Here is a 21,195-nt window from a genome sequence, read left to right as displayed (position 1 = left end):
TGAAAAGTTTGGGAACCACCCTTGAGCCCCCCCCCATCCCTTCCCCTGAACACGCACAAATCCAAGGGAATAAACAGACTTCCCTGGAGCCAGAGTGGAGCGTGCCTGTTGTGTGAGAAAACTCAAAGAGAGACAGTGTAAATTAACTGCATCTGGTTAGATTGAGCGAGCAGGGGGAGGAGATAATTAGTTGGCATTATAGGAACAAGGGCAAAGCAGAGAGTTCTATATTTACTCAGAGGAAATCCAAAATAGACTACTTTGCACCCGTTTGGTGCTCATGGGGGATCTCAACGTCTCCAAGTTGGCAGACGTTGAACACAGGGACTGGAGGCACAACTCAACCAAACCCCTGAGTGACACAAACCACCCACCCCACTTCCAACAAATGGAAACCTGACTTAATCTCCTGTTACTTCCACAAGGAAGGGAAGGAGGCGAAGGTAAGCCCCAAAGATATATAGAAGCAGTAAGACCAGAGGGAGCAATGTCTTCAAACAAAAGCCTTACAGTGAGTAAGCAGAACAAATGCAAATGTTTATAATAAAATGGGTTCTCTAAAATCCTGATGATGGCCAATTTGCCTGTACCCTTGGATATGTACGTTTCCATATGTAGATGTACAACATTTCGAAAGTAACACATATTTCAAGTGATGCAGAGATATCACTGGGCTGTTTTACTGTGCAAAGTATAGTAAAAAAAATAAATGCCATAGTCACATAAAGCTCTATAATATGCAGCCAAGATACAATGTCCACCTTCTGAGAAGAATGTAAAGGCATTCTAGCACAAACAATGGAGCACCTAGTCTGAAAATCTCTCTGTGTAGATGCAGAAAGACTACTTTCTTTACACATAATGTGTGTATCACATAGGATGAAAATGTAAATATGTTTGGCTTTATTCGCAGGTGCAGGCTACATGCGGATTCTCAGAGTAAGAACTGCTCCGTGCGGAGTCATTAGGATGTGTGCTGATGAAATGTAAGGTGCAGCTTAGCATTTGTAGGTTTGCAACCATTTCTAAAGCTGGTTTGTGGGGTGTTTATGACAAGAGAAGAGGTATGAGTCATGAGGTTAGAGGACCATCTTGAAAGGGGAGCAAAAGTGTGTGGAGAAGAGATGATTGGTGAGGTCAGTGTGCACGCCAGAAAGGACTGGGTCTGCATCTAGCCTGTTCTCATATGCTTCAGATTCCCCCAGGGGATCCTGAGGGCATCCTGGAAAGTTGGGAAATGGGGCCACGTGCAATCAACACATAAGTCAGGACAGACAGTGCCGGGAGAGAGAGGCTGTGGCAGCTAGGGGAGCACGAGCCGAGAAGGACAGACGGCTGTGTTTAGAGCCAGCTCTGTTCCACCCAGCTGTGCAATTGTGGGCAAGTCATGTCAGCAGTCCTGGGCCAGTCTTTCGTGTGTCAAATGAGGAAGATGGCTGAGCCCAGAGAGTTCTCACAACCCTTTCATTGTGAGTATCTATGCACTTTCAGAAAAAAGAAAAGCCAAAACCGAAAAGGAAATTCCAAACAGCTCCCTAAAATGGGTCTCACCTGAACTTCCTACAATGGCAAAGGCACCCCACACATCCAACATACATTTTACATTTGATCATCCTCTTCCAAGCATCTCAGAGAAGACTGGAAAACTGCTGTGGATAGACACTTCCAGAGCCTCCTAAAACTTACAGTGGCAGACAGTACCCTTCAGTTGTACCACTGAAGAGCAGAGATGCTGAGTGCTTTGTCCAAGGTCAGGAGTGAGGACAGAATCAGGATTCCAGCCTCCTCGTTCCTAGGGCTATGCTATACTTTCCACAAAGAAACCAAGCTGGCTTTCTGGGAAGAATGCCAGAGGTTCCATTCTCCCAACTGAGAATTCATTGGAATATTGGAATAACAACTTTGGAGACTGTGGTCTCTCCAATCCATTTCAGGACCTGGCTAGAAACACGAAAACCCAAAGAAAGAAGCAATAGGGAATTATTCCGTTTTTTAACGAAAGAGAAAAAATTAGGGGTGGGAATAGGGGATTTCTTAAAAATTACATGATTGCTGGAAGTTAATTTGGTATTTCTTCGTTGGTTTGTAAGTTCTGTTTCCAATCACAAAAACAGACAGCTGAGGATGCCTAAATCACATTTCAATGAATTAGCATCTTGTCCCAGAGAATCTTTCCCACTCTGAATATAACATAAGACCCAGAATGCAATGCTCTGTGGTAGAACAGAATCTTCCTCAGTGTAGGAGAGAGCTTGTCATAATCCCCTAAACTGTAATCTAAATTGATAGTCTTCAAACCCAACAGCAATCACTGAGAATGATAAAGCGGTTGCCTCTTAACTTGGGGTACACTGCCTCTTCCAAGAAACTTACTGAGACCCAGCTCTGCCAGATAGGAGAGCTGGCATCCTTTACCATCCACATACTCCTTATTAGCTTGACATCAGTGCACCTGGAAAAGAATCCCATCATAGATTTAGAGACACATGTTCAGAAAGGATGGTTCTGACTTCTTCCCAGAAAGGCCAACCAAAACAAGAAAACACATGTTGGACTAGCTTTGTCTTGAAGATAGCCCAAAACCAACCTTATGGCAAATCCCAAGCAATCAGTACTCAGCATGGAGATTCATAAAGGAAAGAAACCAGGAATGATTGTTTCAATCACATTCTCCCCCTACCTGTCGATGATGACAGGGTCTGAAGGAGTCTCATTTCGGTTCCCACAACTTTTCTTCTCGCAACATCGACTGTGGATTGGGAAGGAACCAAGAGAGTAAAAGAAATTTGTTAAAATCAAGAAAATACAATGAGCATACAACATAGAAACATTCACAAAAATTATAATGTGCTAGGTAGCCTCTTAGTGTTCAGTTGCTCCAGCACAGAATTTATGGCCATGTCTGAAAACAATATTGAACCTCAAGCCCAAAGATGCTCTCTCAAATTCTCGCTCTATGGCTTTTAACTGGGTAATTCTCAGCAAATCACAACTTTCCCAGGAGCCATACTTGTATTCTGAACCACGGGACTTGGATTTTAAATCTATAAGGTCACTTCCAGTTCCATGTTGAATGATTTTATGATTGTATCTTTTAGATCTTTGCATCTTAATAAATATTTGAAGAGAGAAGGGAAAGGAAAATGCATAAAATAGACCAAGAATAGCTGCCCGGTGGTTATCAACTTTATGTACATAATAACATCTTTCCAGAGAACTCAGTGTACTTTATAAACATTCACTTATTTACCCATTTCTATCATCTTCTAAAGATGAAGGAGGAAGACCAGAACCATGGTATACATTTTAAACTAGGGAGAAAATGAGGCAGAGAGAATTGTAAAATAATCTCTCCCATGATTTTCACAAAGTCCAGAACAGAAATGGGACTTCCTGTGTAAGTCCCATCTTGAAGATGCTACCCCCAAGACTTCCACCTAGCAAAGTGCTGGGTGCCTGGTAGATGCCCAAGAAAGGTTTGTGGAGTTATCTGGGAGGGGGAGAGAGAAGAAGAAATCCTACAGCAGATAGGAAGGACTCAGTCTGACCTAAGCAGAGAGCAAAATGCTCCAATCCAAAGGTGCCTATATGAAAGACCTAGACAGATGTGACAAGAGCAAAGGAAGTTGGGTGGTAGGGAAGCACTGGAAAATCATGTCCCCTCGTCACTGCCCACTGCCACCAGGACCACAGTCTCTTGAATACCTCTTGGCTCATTCAAACACATGTTCTACCATCAACAGGAGTTGCCTAAGAATGTAGCCTGGACATGGCACAGAAAAAAAAAAAAAAAGAAAAATAACCATCCACACTGGTCGGAGACTATGCTTCTTAAACATTAGCAATAAGCAAACCAGATGTCAGCACTGCCCTTCCCCTGATCTGTTTAAGTTTGAGAGTGAAGCAACACAATGGGAAGATTGCTGAAGTGAGCATCGGGCTCTGGTGTCCCACCCAACGCTGTCACCAAGCAGCTACCAGAATGTAGTCAAATCTGTTTAACCCCTCTGGGCTTCGCCAACCTCATATATATAAAATTAAAATACTGGACTAGATTATCTCCAGAGTCCCTTCTCAGTTTAGGAAGCCCGTGAGGCAATGAGATCCCCAAGCCTTCTTTGGAAGTGCTGACAGAACAAGGAAAAGAGGGAGGCCACAAGGCAGCAGGGACTGCGAGGCCTACCATCAGCCCAGACACAGATTTACTCTGTGGCTCTCCCCAGTGCACTTGCCCTCTCTGGTCCACCACAGAATTGAAAACAAACAAACGAATAAAGAAGTCTTTGTAAAACTGTAAAATTTCATCTTCGCTCCTACAGGGATGTGTGGATGTGTGGGATTACCCGGCGACCCATTCTACCTTTCTCAAAGAGCAAGACAGACTGGAGAGCTGCTAAACAAGTTTCACCAAATGAGCGCCAGGAGGTTTTAAGAAATTTAATCAAATTAGTAGGAAGTAAAAGAAAAATTGTCTCAATGTTCTTAAATACCAGAGTTTGCCACTGGGGACTTTCTGAAATAATATTTTGCCTTTGAAATTATATTGGGTCTTAACTTTTAAAATTTCAATCCATCCCAAGATTAACACCAATAAAAATGCTGGCCAGCTGCTTTCCCACCTCCCAAAGCCCTTGTCTCTCTTCCCAACTCCCTACCACCACCCATTTCCCTCTCCTACCTCTCCTATTTCCGTTGCTGATGTCAGCAGAATACCTTTGCGGCTCAGGCAAATCTTTTTTTCTTAGCAACACAATTTCAAAAGCCCAGGCATGCTTGTTACCTAAAGACCTTCTAGCTAGACTCCCCTTTGACATCAGCAGTGTGTCAGCCTAACCCAAATATGTGTGCGATGCTAGTACAATTTAATTACGAGAGCACCGACTGTCAGGATGCGCCAATCTGTTTAGTTTGAGAAGGAATGATTCTGAAGAGGCCGAGTAAGTTTGCAAAATTGCTCAGCTGAATTCAGCTGCTTTCCATGGGGATTTTCTCTGAAGGAGAAGAAAAACAGATAAAAATGTAAGTCTGGTGCCAGTGCAATACAATGTGGAGAATCTCATCGGTAAAGGAAACGATATTCAAAGAAAAATGCAGAGACACTTTAGGACCCAACCTTCCATGTTCCAACAATAACGTATTTAAGTATAATCTCTAATGTTAATAGCACAGAAAATATGTAGAAGACACTCACTTGGTGGCCGGACTGAAATAGTAAAGGTATAAAAATAATAGAGGGGGACTGCATGTGCTCCAACTGAGCCCTTCTCAAAATTTCTCTGGGTGAGGCAAAACTAATTCTTTTCCTTTCTTTTCTTTTCTTTTTTTTAAAGAAATGTTCTCATCAAGATGTCCTAGTTATTTTTTTTAATCTGGTTTCTTAAATGGCTTTCCATCCTCATGCCGGTAATATTAACATAAGCAAGGGGAAGTGGAAAGTGGAGGACATTCATGAATCCATGTTCTCTAAACAATCACTCTGGGATCAGATGTGTGCATGATGAACCTGAAGGACTAGGGCCCTGAATTACTGAGATAACAAACTCCATTCTCCTCTCCCCTTGCTGTAGAGACAAAGCCTGTGCGACCAACGTCAGGTTTGGCTACTTGAGAGAAAAGGCTTAATAGGGTTATCTTCTAATTAGCAAGTCTCTAGGTCTGAAGTTCCTGGTAAGTGTTTTTAAAACCGAGCAAGACTGTAAAATAGGAAAGGAAGGGGGAAGATAAACAAAGAGAAGAGGAAACTGAACTTGGTACTAGGTTGATTGTGTTCCTAACTATCACGGAGAGGCTCAGAAGGACTTTCTCCCTAATGATTGAAAAGGCAGGTTGGTCCTCCACTCCACAGTTTGGCTGGGTTTGGTTTATTTTAGTCTAATTCTTACTCAGAGGACCTTTCCCCTCAAACACTACAGGCCTCTCTGATCCTCCCCATCTCACACAGTCTTTAGAGAGGGGAAGAGACAAAATAAACCAAGTTGGGGACGAGGCAGGGAGAATATGGAAAATTGCATCCCAATCCTGAATCTTACCTGCATTTTTCCGAAAGGAAGAAAAAAGGGGGATAAGGGATGGTTGGAGAAGAAAAAAGCCCCAGCCTTGGACACAGGGTGTCCAGTCAGTCAAACTCCTGCTCAAGACAAGCGAATGTGCCCTTTCCCCTCCAAAATCGTTTTTAAAATTCAACCCTCAACTTTCAAAAATCTGTCTCTAATTTCAAACTCAAATAAGCGCACAGCATGGTGGCTTTTGTTTTGTTTTCTTCTCCCCAACTCCTCCCTGCGATTGCATAACAAAAGTGTCTAAATTCACACCATCTGGCCGATAAAGACACTGGCCCCACTGCCCGGCTGGCCCATCTGATTAGGGCCCTGTCTAGCCTGCGCCTTGTGGCGAAAAGTCACAGCTGTGGGGTTTGCTCGCGCTCAATACAACTCTGTTATTAGCCAGCTGTAGGCCTTGAGACGACTTCTGTTCAAATTATAATATCTTTTAACCCTCTGAGCATTGAGGGCACAGGGGTGGCTGGCAGCAACATAACAGCTAGATTTCTCCTTGCTAATAATTGGCAAAATGAACTAAAGCAGGGAAGAGAGGAACAGAGACAACTGGGGAAGGGAGAAAAAGTTATTCCTAAAGAGATTTTATTTTATTCCCTCTGAAAGCTCAACGCCAAGCTATGAGCTTTTTTTCCTAAGGATTACAGAACATAAAACCATTCAGGGAAATTCGCAGGTACGCTCAAGAGCACCACGCAAAGGGAACTAAGAGTGAGCAGTAACCCCTCAGAACAGCGCATCTGATTCATCCCTCAATCACTGACTGCTCTCCCTGGCCCCTAAAATGTGGGAGAAGGAACTTTCTTCCTTTACTGGAGAATCAACCAACTCTGGCTGACAAATTGAGATCTTCCCCTCTGGATACACCCAGTATTTGTCACCATCCCAGGTATCTCCCAACACATACACACACACACACACACACACACACACACACACTCCATACACAGTACCCATCCAATGGATCATTTCTTTACCCATAATTACTATTTGTTTTAAATTCTACTTTTGGGACGAAAATCGCAGAGCGTCTTCCCGGGTCTCAGATGCAGAGAAGTTACAGTACATTAAATTTTTATATTGTGTTACTAATGCAGACTAAACTAGAGGCTTTAAAAATTGATGCTGTTTCTTAAACAGCATAAAATGAGGAGGATTTGATTGGGCTTAAAAATAAAAATGTCAGCCTTAACTACAGCTGGATAGGGCATGCGAGTGTTATTTAAAGTGATAGGTATAATTCGTCAGACAATGGGCCAGTTTGGGCATTTGTTTTCTTTTCTTTTAAGAAGATAATCTCTCCAAACAAAGACATTTAAAAGTATAAAGAGGGATAAAAAAAAAAAGTCCTTCAATTAGCCAACCAAATCAAAGTGTTCTAACTATTTAATCTAGGTATTACATGCAAGTTCTTTTTGGAATTGCATTTGCTTTCTGAACGAATCTATCAAGGGCCCTGGGATAATGGAGTGGCTATCTGCTCACTCCGTCACCCATGGCCTCTCCCAGCTACTCGGGCAGGGAAGCTCCATTCCCCTCCACCCAGGCCACTGGCGGAATTGAACTTTGCATTTGGCAAAGTTTGTTTTTCTAATACTTGGTCAAAACCAAAACAAACATGGCTGATTGTTATGGTTTCTTTCTGACTGGTTTGGGAGGGAGCCGGGGCTGCTGGGAGCTGCCCATAAAACAGTCCAAACTAAATCAGATCGTCTGCAATTACCCAAAACTAGCGAGTCTGGAGCTGGTGGACGTTCACTGGGGCAACAGCAGAGAGTAAGGAAGAACTGAGACTTTCTCTCCTGTACGAGATTTGGGAGGAAGAAAAACATGCATGGACTTGACATTTAAACGTTTAGAGTAAAATAACCACCTCTTTCCAGAGTTTCCTTTTTATAGCCTCTCTCTCGTTTGCTGTGGGGGTCCCCAATACTCAAACGTTTGTTGAAAGAATGAATAATTAAGTGCATGGATAAATTTCTTCTAATTTTTAATTCTCTTCTAGACAAGCAGAAGAAAGGACTCAAAATGGAATGATTGGTCTCCAGAAAGAAGATAGGGGAAAATGAAGGAATCTGAGTAGACACCTCTCACAACTTGATGCTCAGAATCCAACTGTTGCTCCGGACCCCCCTGCTGGGGTCCTCTCCCAGCCTCTTCCACTAGCGGTCAACGGAACTGCTCTTTCTTCCCAGTAGTTTCTCCAGACCTCAGAAACTCCCGCTGACAAGTGAAATCATTGGAGAAGCAGCATCCCAGGAGGAAGGAAACCCTTCCGCATCACAGACAGGTGCCTCAGAGGCTGGGGTGGGGGTGGGGGTTCCCTTTCCCAGACTGCAAGTCTTTCCAGTACTTTGACTCCGTACTCCACAAGTGGCCCCTCCTGGAAATCTACCCAGAGCGGGAAGGACAGGCAGGAACCTGCAGTGTGGACCTCGGGTGGAGACCCGTTCAGGGAAAGTTGGAGACCCCAAACTTGGCCGAGGGCTGCCTGGCCTCTCCCCACGCTACCACTGACCGATGGACAGCAGAAACTTCCTCCTCATAACGGAGGAAACTCCTGAGATGCCAGGGGGGTGAAATTCTGAGTGCTTCTGGGTTTCCTTTTGGAGTCCTAACGGATATGCTCTAAGAATCTGTCCTTTAAAGGGGGAGTTCTAGCAGATCAGCCCCCAGGGTAAGGCCTCCCTCCCCTGGAGCCAGGACTCCTGAAAGTCAATGCCGGGGACGCACCAAGCCGGCTAGCGCGGCTCACCGCCCCGCTTTCCAGCAAAGCCCGCAGGAAAAAGCGACCCTTACCTGCACATCACTTCGTGCGTCAGGAGAACTCGGCACATTTCTGGATTCTTATTTTGTCCCTCGTAAGCTATGGGCTGCAAAGGAGTGGGGGTGGTGGGGAGGATAGGGCAGGAAGGGAAGATATGACGGCAATGGAGAGACAAAGGAAAGGGGACTTCAGAACAAGCACAGAATTGGTTTTTCCCCCTCCGCCCACTGCCTCATTAGAGTTAGCACAGAACCTGAGCTGTGGCCTGATTAACTCAAGTGAAAGTATAATAGAGAAGTTTGCCCTAGTGAGGACATATTTCCTGCAAAAACGAATTTTGGGGGGACGGGATCTCTCACCAATTGCTTCCTCTCTTCGCCCCCTTGCTCCCCTACCCTAACCCCAACCAGTAAGAAACAGGACAAGAAACAAAAAATTGTTCTCCAGGTTGGACAATGTGCTAGTTGATATGGTGAGGCATATGAAGTCTGACCCAGGAAACCGTGGGGGGTGGGCAGAGGTCAGGGGCAGGCGGCGGAGAGGGGGGGGGGTGGTCCGGAGAAGAGGAGACGGGTGGACCCGCCGGCTCACCTGCTTGGTGACCGAGTCGATGAGCCTGACGTACAGGTCCTGCTCCGTGCGGACGCCTGCGGGGGAGGGGGCGGGCACCAGGTAAGGGCCGCGGAGCCGCTGACGGCACCCAAACCCATCCTGGCTGTGGGGAGGGCGGCCCAGGCAGCCGCTCCAGCCTCCCAACTGCGGGCAAGCACTCCGGCTGTGCGGTCCTGGGAGCAAAGACCGCCTGCCCGCCCCTGGCCCTGACCGAGCCTCCCGCAGCCCTGCGCTCCCCTGGCCTGGAGGCTGCCCGATAGCGACTGCGACGTGGTCAGCTGCCCTTCTAGCAAGAGAAACGTGCGGGCGCCGCAGCCGGCGCTAGGCGCTCACCATTGCTGTAGAGGAGCTGTAACTTATAGTGGGTGCCGTTGTTGGTCTTCTCGTTGCCTTGCTCCTGAAAAGACAGGCAGCGTTCGAGTCCCTTGCCTTCCAGCACCCCCCACCCAATGAAGGAAAAACTAGAGAGCGCGCTCCACACCGCCTCCCGCAGCCTTTCTCCAGCTCACTCAGCAGCTTTGAAGAACCCCCTGCCCAGCCCCAGGTCAAAGGGCAGGAACGTCTGCCAGGTCAACCTCTGAAACCTGGCTATGGCTCAGGCCACTTGACCCTCTCCAACCCCTCTGTCCCTCCCGCTTAAAAATGTCCTCAGAAGTGTGACCCCCCCCAAGCTGTGACAATAGGACACTGAGCCAAGGATGCCTTTAAACAGGCCCCACCCAACCCAACGGGCTCTGTCCATCCTTAAGAAGCCCCAAGACTTCCCTTGGCAGAAAGATGCAGGGACCTGTCATTTGCAAGGGCAGCATTTGGCTCTATCCCACCAAGACTAGAGACTCTGGGGCCACAAGCTCAGGGACCCAGGCCTAGATTCGAGGGGAGCCTCAGGAAGCTCCTGCCCTAAAGCTCGCAGGCCCAGAGAGGGCGAGAGACTTTCCTTTCCTCACACGTCCATTTCATCTGAGATCGAATCCAGCCCCCAAAGCCAAGCCCGGGTCAGGAGTGGACGCTGCACTGGGGAGTAAAAGTGGGAGAGAAGGCTCAACGGGGAAGGCGGGCCAAGACTAGGCTCTGGGTCTCCACTCTGCCAGTGCTGGCAGGTGCAAAATAACAAAAAGTAACCCGGAGAAGGGCATGCTCTGGTCTGAAGGGTGTTTGCTCCACGGTCAGTCGATGACCAGGCTCTGCTAATGACCCAGAGTCCGGTACGCAGAGCCGCCCGTGCTCCCGCAGCGTGTGGTACCGGAGTTGGAACTGAAGGAGGTGCCCAGAAATCAACTGATTCAGAGGCTGGGGCGAGAAGCCTCGATTTATCATTCCTGATGATGTGAGTGGAAAAGTGCCACGAGTGACAGATGGAATCTTTAGTGCTTTGCAAGGAGGTAGTTATTAGGCCATGAGGAGAAGAGGGGGACCTCTGCTTACTTTGTCGTTCTCCACAAAATCAACGAAGGCTGTGCGCTCAATCTCCACTGGCTGCCCCTGCCTGTCATAGAGTGCCAGAACGAAGTGAAAGAAGTTGGATTTCCTCAAGTTGGAGGGAGGCTGCTTCTCAAAGTGGGCCCGGGACAGGGCGACTCCGCTGCACAGAAAGAGACACGGGGGACACCGGACAGAGGGAAGGAGAGAAAGACACCATGTTACCAACGTGCCCACACAAATACCGAGGAGGGTCAAGGGTCCTGGTCTCGGGTCCAGAGTTCTGGGCCCCTCAGACCTTTTTGCAATTCAGTTTAAGAAGAGGGGACTCTTTCCGAGTAGTTGCAGTAGCCACAGGGGTCTGCTGACGGGGCCAACGCCCCTGTGCACCGCCACTGCTGGCTGTTCGAGCCTCTGGGTGTCCCAGCGCCCAGCAGCTCATAGCCTGTAGTGGAGACCAAAGGATCCCGGCTGTAGACCAAGGCCCAAAGCAGTCCCGAAGGAGGCGGCCCAAGTCTTATCCCATAAGAGCCCCCCCTGTCTTCACCCTCAGGTGGAGCCGCTGGCTGGGTTAGGATTTGGAACTAGGCACCCCGGTTAGGGCAATAAATGGCTCCTTACTTTTGAAGAAGTGACCCTTTTCCTTCATCTTCACTGGAGTTATCTGACCTATTGCTACTGCCCACTACACGCCCTCTTTGCTTTCTCCAAAAGTTGGTGGGTGGGGAACCTCCTGGGGGCAGGCGGGAAACCCAGAGCCCAAGCCTCGGTCTTACAGGGAGAGGCCTCTCCTCCCGCTTCCCTCGCTCTTCCGAAAAGTTGTGCCCGGGACAGTGGCAGAGTGGAATCCCTGGGACCAAGGATCGCGGGCCACTGCGAACGAAGTGATACTGGGGACCCCGCCCCCCAGAACTGCTGCGCTTGGAGAAGGCAAAATGTTATTAAGAGGCAGAGAGCGTCCTCGCCTGGGGCCAAGGGGATCCCCGCTTAAGCTGCATCTCCCGGCGGCGCCAGCCAAACCCGCCGACCGCGAAACCCATGTTGGAGGACCCGGGAGGCGCCCTCGAGCGTTTTGAGTGTGTGCACACACCTCCCTGCAGACCTGTCGCGGCCGGGGACAAACTAGCCGCCAGATCACATTTAACAGAAGTCTCAGGGCCCAGGCGAGCGCGCAGATGGCCAGTGCTGCCCCGCGGCGCTGGGATCTCCGGACCTCGTACCCTAGGGCGCGAGCACTTTCACTCTTTTGAATGGCGTAAAATTTTGGCTGGAGTCCGCCACTCGGGCTTCCTATTCCACGTTTAACAATTATTTGATCCGGGTAAAGGAGAAAAGTAGAGGAGGTGTCTTAAAGTGCTTGGCTAAGGAAATGCGCCTCGGAGCCGGCTCTGCGAAGCTGCCTGATTTCCCTCCTCCTGAGCCCTGCGAGTCCCCAGACCTCGGCGGAAAGCCGCCTCTGTCTCGCGCTGTCTGCCAGGGGGGGGGGGGGGGATATAGGAGCGCCCCCGGCTACGGCAGAAGGGAGGGAGCCGCGGACCGCCCCGGTCTCCTCTCCTCCAAGGGTGGCGGCTGGTTCGCTCTACCCGGGACACCTGGAGACGTGGCCTGTCTGGGAAAGGAGTCATTTCTCTGCGTGATGTCAGAGGGAGATGGCTAGGAGAGCGGATAGGAAGGCTGGAGTCGTGGGAAGAAGTTCTTGGGCTCTTTGGGGTTTGTGGGAGGAAGGCTGTCTTTCGAAGGCAAGGACGCGGAGACCTCAAATCCCAGCTCAGTAGTGGTGATGAGGGAAAGGGACCAGAATGTCTTCGTGGGGTGGCACCCTAGACAGGGTGTTTACTATCTTAGCACGCGGACGCTTAGAAACAAAGTCAACTTCAGTAACTAGCAAAACTAAAGGCTGCTAATCCCTGCGTTTGCGGCCCGTCTCCTCTCCTCGCCTTTCTTCTTCTGCGGCTCTTTCTACTGTTACTCCTTCGTCTTTTCTTTTTAATCTCTTCTCTCCCCTCACCCCCTCTTCCGTGCGTCTGGTCCACTGTTTTATCTCTGCGCCTGGACCCTCCAGCCTGCCCCCAGCCCTGGAGCTCCAGGCTGCTTTGCCTTCCCAGCAGCGGCTCCGGCCTCTGCCACTCCTCGCGTCGCCGCCGCCATCTGGCCGCGGGGCTTCCGGCCTTCAGGAATCACCCGGCAAGATGCGGGAGGAGAGGCGCTTGCAAAGCGGCGTGGCGAAACCCGGGAGGCGCCGGGAAGCCGGCTCTCCCACCGCCGCCGCTGCTCCCGTCCTCGCGCTTGGTTCCCGGCGGGGCCCGCATCGCAGGACTAAGGGCAGGCGTTGGATGCCACTTTATTTTTCTTCCCAAAGAGCGGTCTGTGGGGAAGGAGTGGGGGAGAAACACAAACGACCCAGGCAGCTCGGAAACTCGAGTGTTGGCTGCGGGTAAGTGTCCCCCTGACTGCAGCGACCTGCCTGCCCTAGGTCGAGCTCCAGCGCGCGGGGCCAGGGCGACAGATGGGGGGAGAGGGAGGGGGCACACAGACAGACGGTGAGAGCGAGAAGGGGAACGATGAAAAGACTTTAAGAACGTAATAATTGCGAGACCGTATCGTTACCTCTGAGCCGCGACATTGGCGTCCACCACACCGACATTCCGGACCCAGGACCTGACCGAATCCATCTCGGCACCCAGAGATTTCTCTTTCAGAGCTGGTCCTCTTCCTAAAGTATCTTGAATCCCAAACATTTAAAAAGTATGGTCTACTGTCGCTTTAAAAATTCGAGTTACAACACTGTCCCTACTGTTCCCAATGCTGTCACCAAACCGTCTCCTCCAAAGCAATCCAAGAAAAGGGATCAAGAGCTGAAGTTCGAGTCTCTCTTGGGGGGATAAAAAGAGATAACCCGTCCTTTGCTTCGCGCGTGAGGTGCGGACGATGTAGTTAAAGTTTGCTATTTATCTTCCACAAGTTCAGATCTGCCGCCTCAGGGCCTCCGTCCTAGGTCGCTCGCATCCTTCCAGCCGCAGCGCTGCCTCCAGAAAGTGATCACAATTTAGAAGCATCACCTGTTCTGGGAGAAACAGGAGGAGATTGATGGCTGCCTAATCTCTCCCCTTCCTCCTGGTCCCCCCCCTCCCTGCTCCTCCCCACCGCTCGAATTTAGAAAAAAAAAAAAATCCCCAACAGGATCAGTTGTAAAAGGAAGGGGAAGACCCGGAGCGGAGAGGAGGCGGTGGCTGCGAGCACCGCGGAGCCGGGCTGCAGCCGCGCGCCGGCCCCATGAATGGGTTACTACGGCCGCGGCCGCGGGAGGCGGAGCCGCGGCCCGATAAGGAGCCTCATTTGCATGGACGCTCGGGATTGGCCGGCGCTGGGCAGGCCGGGCCGACGTCCTCCGGCGGCGCGCGCCGCGCTCGGCGTTGCTGGGAGTCCGGGAGGTGAAAGGGGACAGAAAGCCGTGGACGCTGCGTCCTTGCCCGAACCCCGTGTGCGTGCGTGGGCTGGGGCCCCCAAATCTCGAGATGAATCCGAGTAGTCAGGCCTTGCAAGTTGGGATGTGCCAGCTTAGTCTGGCCGCGAGAGCGGGAAGCCTCCGTGGATCCTGCCACTAGATGCAAATTTTTGTAGCCTGCGGGGAGGCATATTCATTCTCATTCTCGGGGCGTGAATCTGTGTGCATGTTTGTGAAGAAGCGGGGAGTGTGACCACATGTACTTATGTTTTGTACAAACGTTCCCCAGAGCACCCCAGTTCCCTGAATGGCTCTCCCCAAGTCTCCTGGAGTTTCATGGTGACACTCAGATTTTGTGTACGGTTTACAAGTTGTTGAGAGAGGAGGATATATGAATGAAAGCAGCAGGGTGGGGGACGAGCAAGGCTCAAGTGCTCTTCAAATAAATAGAGTGTCACGGAAAACGGTCAAGGAGCTAAGGAAAACACCCCCGGGCAGACACAAGCCGGAGTCGCACCCGTGCAGATGAGAGCTTGCTGACAGATCGTGGTTCGCTGAGTGCGAGAGCTTCCCAGCGTTGTCCCGGGAGCCCCCCCCCCCCCCAATCCACCCCCCTCCAGTTCCCGAAGCCCTGGGGAGCCAGCAGAGGAGCTGCAGAAAGGCAGTGGGGAAGTCGCGGAAACTTTGCCCACGGCGCGCGGTCGCATCGTTGCTGCCCGCGGGCTGGTGGCCGGGAAGCGGCGGCAGCTCAGCCAAACAGCTGAAACCCTAGACGGCTTTTTAACTACGCCGGGCAGCTCGCGGTGCCTATTAAAAATCCTCCTGGCTGGGTGTTATTTTCTTGCTTCTCCTTTTGTATTCTGATCTGCGCATAGATCTGCTGCTGAAATCTAGAACACCAGCGCGAAAACAGATTTGAAGACAATGAATGCAAATCTGTGCTCAAAGACCATCTGCCATGGAGGAGACAAATCAGCTGTTCCACAGTTCGAGCGACTGCGCCCGAGCCTCCCGGCTTCATTACTGAGAGGGCCTTGGCTAAAGCCTGGATTACATTCAGGAGACTTTCCCCCCATTTAGGACTCAAATTTGAGCATGAATTGACTCTCGACCAGATCCCTTAGGTGTAGGTGAGCGCTCAGAAATGAACTGCGAGAGTTTGCCGCTAGAGGACACAGCGCCTTGCAACTCATTCGCTAGAGCGGACTGGAAGCTCGCACTTTCAGAAAATGCAGCTCTCTTGAGAGAGGGACCAGTCTGCGCCTCTGCTCTACCCCAGGGGCAAACCGCGACCGTAGACTGCGCCAGCGGATCGCGCTCAGGATGAGCAGGTCTCTACTGCAGATACTCACTTGAAAACCAATGAGGAGGGGGTGGGGGAGGGTGAGCGAAACCTTTATGCACAAACCCAGGGTCCAGGGATTGAGGTAGTTGATTTAGGGGGCGGAGAACGTGAAACCACCGCCTCTGGGTTGTGTTGATTGTGGCACTGCGACCCCAGGGCTCTGGCTTGGTCCTGTTGGACAAAACGGAGCAATGATGAAAGACTGGGCGCCAGGATATGGCACGGGAGTGTTGTAAAAACCAAGATAGGAGTTGTCCATAGAAAGAAGGAGGGTGGGAGAGAAATTTGTAGAATTGAAACTTCTACCCTGTTTCAATCTGGCAATTCTCTATTATATGCAGTCTTTATGGATAATTTCGGTCCCTGCAAACAGTAAGCTCTCGGAGCCTTCTACCCCGGCCTGCTCTCTATAAATCTCTCTGAACCTAAACCACCCAGACCCGCTCTCATCTGCGGTCTGTGCCCAGCGGAGCCGACGCCTCGCCTCGGGTGGCGGCGGAGAGTGTGGAACAGCCCTCGAGTCCCTCAAGATGTGTTGATGAGCCGGGCGATTTTTTTCAAGGGGCCTCTGAACTCCTGTACCTCCACGCTGCCCAAGAGAGGTACCGAACGCAGTCCGAGGGACGGCGAGGCGTCAGTGGGCCCGAGCCTGGCCGGACAGCCTGCCCCTCAGGTCCGGGGTAGCTGGGGTTAAAGGGCAGAGCCCGGGTCGAGGACGCTGGCTCTTCTCTCCCGCAACAGCTGCCACCCAAATTATGCCCCTCAGGAAGCGAATGAATTCGTCCTTTCTCCCGGCTCGCTGCTGTCCGCCCCAAACCAGACGGCCGCGCCGTGCGGGCGCCCCCACCCCACCTCCCTGAGACAAGTTCTGGGGCCATGGTGCGCTGCAGGGAGGTAGTTTGGGAGAGTCGAGACCCGGAACTTTGACCTGGGAGGAGAGGGGCGCTGCACCTCACCCCTCCTAGCGGGCTGCGCTTGGGACGCCCTCCCCGCGCTGCTTTAGGGCGCTCCGGCAAACAGCCGCCACGCTGCCGGGGGCCCACCGGCTGTGAGCCGCGGGCGTCCAAGTTCCCTTTGGGCGGGGGCGAAGTTCCTGGGCTAGCACAGGAAGGAGGGCTGAGGGGACTGGGAGTGGAGGGGGAGCAGCCTCGGGCCCAATGAGGCGGCGCTTCGACCTTTGGGGAGCAGGGCGCGTCTCTGCCAAATGAGTTGGGTTTAATTAGGTTTGTGTTGGTTTGGGGGGAGGATGGACGCAGAGTTGGCCACCCGCGCAGAAGGAGCGTTGGTTGGTGATGAAGTGAGCGGCTGCTCCTAGAGGGTCACTCCCGTCTCTGTAGCCGCCGGCTACCCTCAACAAACCTTTTAGAGAACGCCGCAGAAATCCCGCCCTGAGCCGCGCGGGGGCCAGGCTGGCGCAGCTGCGGCCCGGGGAAGTCCGGCCCTGCGGGGGTGCGGAGCCCGCGAGCGCATCCTCGGCTCCCGCCCGCGAGCTTCGTTCTGCCCCTTGCCAGGGTCAAGAAAAGTCTAAAATGACCATTATTAAAATTCTTCACGACATTCTATTTACACAAAATTGAGGTGGGGGTGGGGGTGTTGCGTCTTTTACCCTGTCCCCTCCTTTGTTCACTTTTCCCAAGGAACTCCCCGGTTTTCTTTCCGTTCACGTTTCACATCCGCACCTCAGTGCGATATGTTCAATTTCCTCCTGATCGGTTTTAAAGCCCGTTTCCCCAATATCGTTCGGTCCAGTCTCCTGGGCGCCGCATCTCTCCTCCGGGTCAGAGGTTCGGAAATTGTTCTTAGAAAATTGTTCACCAAGCCTCGTTCTCGTCCGGCAGGCTCCTGGGGTGAAATCAGAGGTGTGAACACACACCCCCCCCCTTACAACCTGACCTTCACCCACACCCTCCAAACACTCACGGAGGCGCCTGGGTCTATGCAGCCGGAAGAACAGAGCCTGGCCAGTACCCAGGGAATTCGATCCATAGGGACAGTGGGTCTGGGCTTTGTAAATAGAACAAGTTAGCCTCTCTTAGTGATTTTTCCAATTTGTGTGTTTGTTTTAGTTGGAACCTTTGCTTTTTATTTGCCGGAAAAGAAATAAATGGATTTGCTCTCCATCTCAGAATCCTGCCGAATATTTAGCTCACAATTCTTGGTGGAATGATTTTTTAAAATATCCAACTCCACTAACTCCCACTCCAAATTTCAACGTCGGTATTTTTCTTGGGGAAACTGGACTTATATGCTCCATAAATAAGAATTCCCTGGAGAGGGAGGGAGAAAAGATAGTACTGTATTCACAAATGCACCGCAAATATATCAGGAGGACTCCACCATCCATGCTGAACAATTCTTTCAGGACAATTTGGTAAGAAGTTAGATTTGCTCCTTGATTTGTTTTTATGTAGTGAAGGGAATTGGAGCAGGAACAGCTGCAGAAATGCTGAGGCATGGAAGAACGTTTTATAGACACATGATATTGCTTGCACCCAGGCCAGTCGGGTCACTGCAATGAGTTTACCCAAAATGGAATGAAGGAGCCAGAGCTGGCTCTGCCCTTGCACTTGGCAACTCCAGAAAGCTCTTCCTCCTCTCTCTCCTCTTTTTCTTCCTCCTCTCTGGCTTGCTCCCTCTCCCCTCAGTATCCCCCGCTCTGAAACACCCTTTCTTCCCATTTCCTTATACCAGGCGCAGAAAGCCAGCGAGCCCGAGCCCAGGCAAAGAAGCAGAAAGGTCAAGAGAACAAACGCAGCCGCGTTTGGACGTTCAGAGAGCTGGCGTCGGAACTGGGCCCGCGGCACCGCGGGAATGGCTGCCCGGGAGATGTGTGTTTTGGGAGGCAGGTGATCTGTACAGAGAGAAGCACTTCGTGCAGCGTCCACGCGAACCTGGGGGCCTGGCTTCCTGGGCGGGTGGAATGGCCTGAGCACCAAGCCCCCGACTGGCGCTGCGATGGGGTAAACCCGCGGGTTGTAGCCCCTTCCAGGTACCTGTGCACAAAGACGTTTTGGCATCTCCGTCACCACAGCACTTGAGGCGCTGCGATCGAGGGGCTAATTGACCGGCATTAAGAGACCCAGTTGAGTAGGTCTTCACTCAAGTTAAGGCGGAGAGTAAGGTACAAAAGAACCGAGGCGGGACGTTCACCCAGCACTTCCTGGACTCCAGGCACTGCCACACACTGTACTTAAACTCGACAGCAGTACTTTCAGTGGGATTTGTTTGCTCCCAGTTTACAAATGTACAAAATAGATGGGAGATGACCAATAAATTGGAAAATTGGGAACAAAGACCCACACTAGTCTTCCACTTCCAATACACCACAGTTGGCGTGCAATATTAGGCCTTTAAACAGAAAAAGTTAAATATGACTTTTTCCCTCACCTTTTTTTCGGTTTCTCAGCTCAGTTGAGAGGAAAGATAACTGAAGAGCTACTCAGAAATGCCCCCCTCTTTTCCTGGGGGTCCCCGCCTCCCGCCAGCCGGCTGGGGAAAACCCTCGGGACCTCCCAGCTCCCTCCCAGCTCCCTCCCGGCTCGCGGCGGAGGTGTGAGCGATGTGTTGATTATTCATATTTTTGCCGAGCATACACTCCGCCGCGGCCGGCGCCGCCACATTTCACACGTACACTCACGTACACACATGTACACGCGCTCACTCCGGCCCCGCGCTCGCTCCGCGTTCTGTGCGCTGGGGATCGCAGCCCGCATCAGGCACCGCCCTCCTCGGATAGGGGAGGGGTGACGAAAGACTCCCACTCACCCTCCCCAGGTCGCCTCTTCCTCCTGGGCCCCAGAAACACACCCTCGGCTTCCCGAACCAACTTTCTTCTCCACAATACACTTGTCTTCCCAACTCCCCCTCCTGAGTTGGGAGTGGAGGGGGGCGGTAGCAACTCAAATAAGACACCAGCTAGAATTTCCGTTTGGCACTAGGAGATCTCTTCCTCCAACACACACACATCACTGTCACCTCCGCCCGCACCACACACCTCAGGTGGCAAGAGAGAAAATCGAGAAGAAAAAAAAAAAGCGCACTTGGGTAAAATGCATGCTTTCAAGTTGTCTATGAAGGTGTAAACTGGACTTCGAACGGTGGAATCGCTTCAAATGCTACCCAAGGCCTAGAAATTCCATCTCTGTCTAATGGGGACGCCCCCTCACCCCTGCACCTCCGGGAGCTAGACACGCATTTCGGGGCGGGTGAGTCCAGAGAGTGCGGGACGTGGCGCCTGAGGTGAAACCCCAGAACCAGCTGGGAAAACAGAGCTAGCTCGCCGGGCTGAGCAGCTCCATCCCACCCTCCAGGGGCGGCTTACTTCCACTTATTCTGGTTTCCCGAAGGAGAGCAGAAGGGGGTCACAGGCTTGGCGGTCACCCGCGTGGGAGCAGTCCCAGGGGCCGGCCGTTCTTTGAGCAGTGTTTTGAGCAATGCCAGCCGCACCATGTAGGGGGCGCTGGACTAAAGGCCACGAAGCCCTAGCAACTCCGCACAATTCTGCGGCTCTGACCCAGGACAAGTTGGGGCGCTCCAATTCTCCCTACAGGGCAGACTGCGCGACGAAGGAGAAACTCTTCAGCTTTGGTGTCCACAGACCCGTGTTAGAGCTGCTCGTTTACTGGTGAGGTCTTGGGCGTTTGATCTGACTCTCTGAGCCTCAGTTTCCTAATCAGTGAACTGGGGGTGTTATTCCTCTGAACCTCAGTTTCCTTATTGATAAAAGGGGATATTTGTGCCTCCAGAGCTACACTTGCCTTACGGGTAAGAAGGTGGTTTAGGTGAGAGTATCTGGCACGTAGTAAGTGTTCAATAAACTCTTGTTTGCCTTCAACGTCGGCATCTGTAAAATGAGCATGATCATGCTTGCTTGTTGTACCTCACTAGGTCCCGTGAGTCTCCTGTGGGAGTGGTTTTTCTCTCTACCTGTCCTGCGAGGCCCTTGAGACCAGAATTCTGACTTACTCGTCTCTACAGCTCTTTGGCCTGGCACGGGGCTGGTTCCCGCGGTGGGCGCTGCGTCATTTTGGTTTAGCATGGAATTCGATCTAGGAAAATGCTTTGGAGCCTGCTTGGTGCTCGCAGGTGTCAAAGGGCACGAAGGCAATCAAGTGGGAGGCCTTCCCGAGGAGGGAATGCTTCCTAGGAGTTTGCTTTTGGGGGCTCAACTGCCTTTCCCGCGCCGCAGTTGTCAGGTCGCAAGCAGGACCAGAGCGCGGTTAGCTGTGGGGACCGCTGCAGCCGCCCGGCGTGCTGGGAGAGCGGAAATCACCAGGGAATTGAAGAAAATCACAAAGAGTTCTGGGAAGGTCTTTCCGCTAGTGTGACAGACACCAGTTGATTGGTGGTTCGGGGAGAGCCAGGAGCCTCTCACCCGGCGGGAGACGCGGCCGCCCTGGAGCTACGGGTCACGGTCTCCACCGAGCTGAGCTCCAGAGCAGCGCTTTCCAGAGCCCGCTTTAAAGGAAGCTGGGGGTCAGGGAAGCAAGGAGGCGTAAGAACTCAGATGCAGCGACCCCGGAGTTGGCAGAAAAGGGGAAAGAGGACAGAA

At 51.5% G+C, this 21,195-nt stretch overlaps 1 protein-coding gene and 1 long non-coding RNA gene across 4 annotated transcripts in view; one reads left to right on the top strand and one right to left on the bottom strand.

The window, feature by feature from the left end:
• The window catches only part of EBF2 (EBF transcription factor 2), a 186,990-nt gene extending 172,837 nt beyond the window's left edge, over nucleotides 1-14,153 (bottom strand). For all 3 annotated transcript variants that reach the window (XM_057310199.1, XM_026518969.4, XM_026518970.4), the window contains exons 1-6: nucleotides 13,462-14,153; nucleotides 10,861-11,017; nucleotides 9,769-9,832; nucleotides 9,415-9,470; nucleotides 8,856-8,929; nucleotides 2,681-2,749 (exon numbers count right to left, since the gene is read on the bottom strand). In XM_057310199.1, coding sequence (XP_057166182.1) covers nucleotides 2,681-2,749; nucleotides 8,856-8,929; nucleotides 9,415-9,470; nucleotides 9,769-9,832; nucleotides 10,861-11,017; nucleotides 13,462-13,592 — 551 coding nt within the window. In that variant the 5' untranslated portion in view covers nucleotides 13,593-14,153. The remainder of the gene's footprint in view (nucleotides 1-2,680; nucleotides 2,750-8,855; nucleotides 8,930-9,414; nucleotides 9,471-9,768; nucleotides 9,833-10,860; nucleotides 11,018-13,461) is intronic.
• A 160-nt stretch (nucleotides 14,154-14,313) lies between these two features.
• Nucleotides 14,314-20,478, top strand: LOC130543312 (uncharacterized). The gene is made up of 2 exons (XR_008958563.1): nucleotides 14,314-15,630; nucleotides 18,336-20,478. It is a non-coding gene; the product is annotated as an uncharacterized LOC130543312 (long non-coding RNA).
• The last annotated feature ends 717 nt before the right edge of the window (nucleotides 20,479-21,195 follow it).

The sequence above is a fragment of the Ursus arctos genome, unplaced genomic scaffold (genome assembly GCF_023065955.2).
Source record: "Ursus arctos isolate Adak ecotype North America unplaced genomic scaffold, UrsArc2.0 scaffold_11, whole genome shotgun sequence".
Classification (NCBI taxonomy): Eukaryota; Metazoa; Chordata; class Mammalia; order Carnivora; family Ursidae; genus Ursus; species Ursus arctos.
Note: the sequence above shows the minus strand (reverse complement) of the source record. Positions and strands in the feature narration are given on the sequence as shown.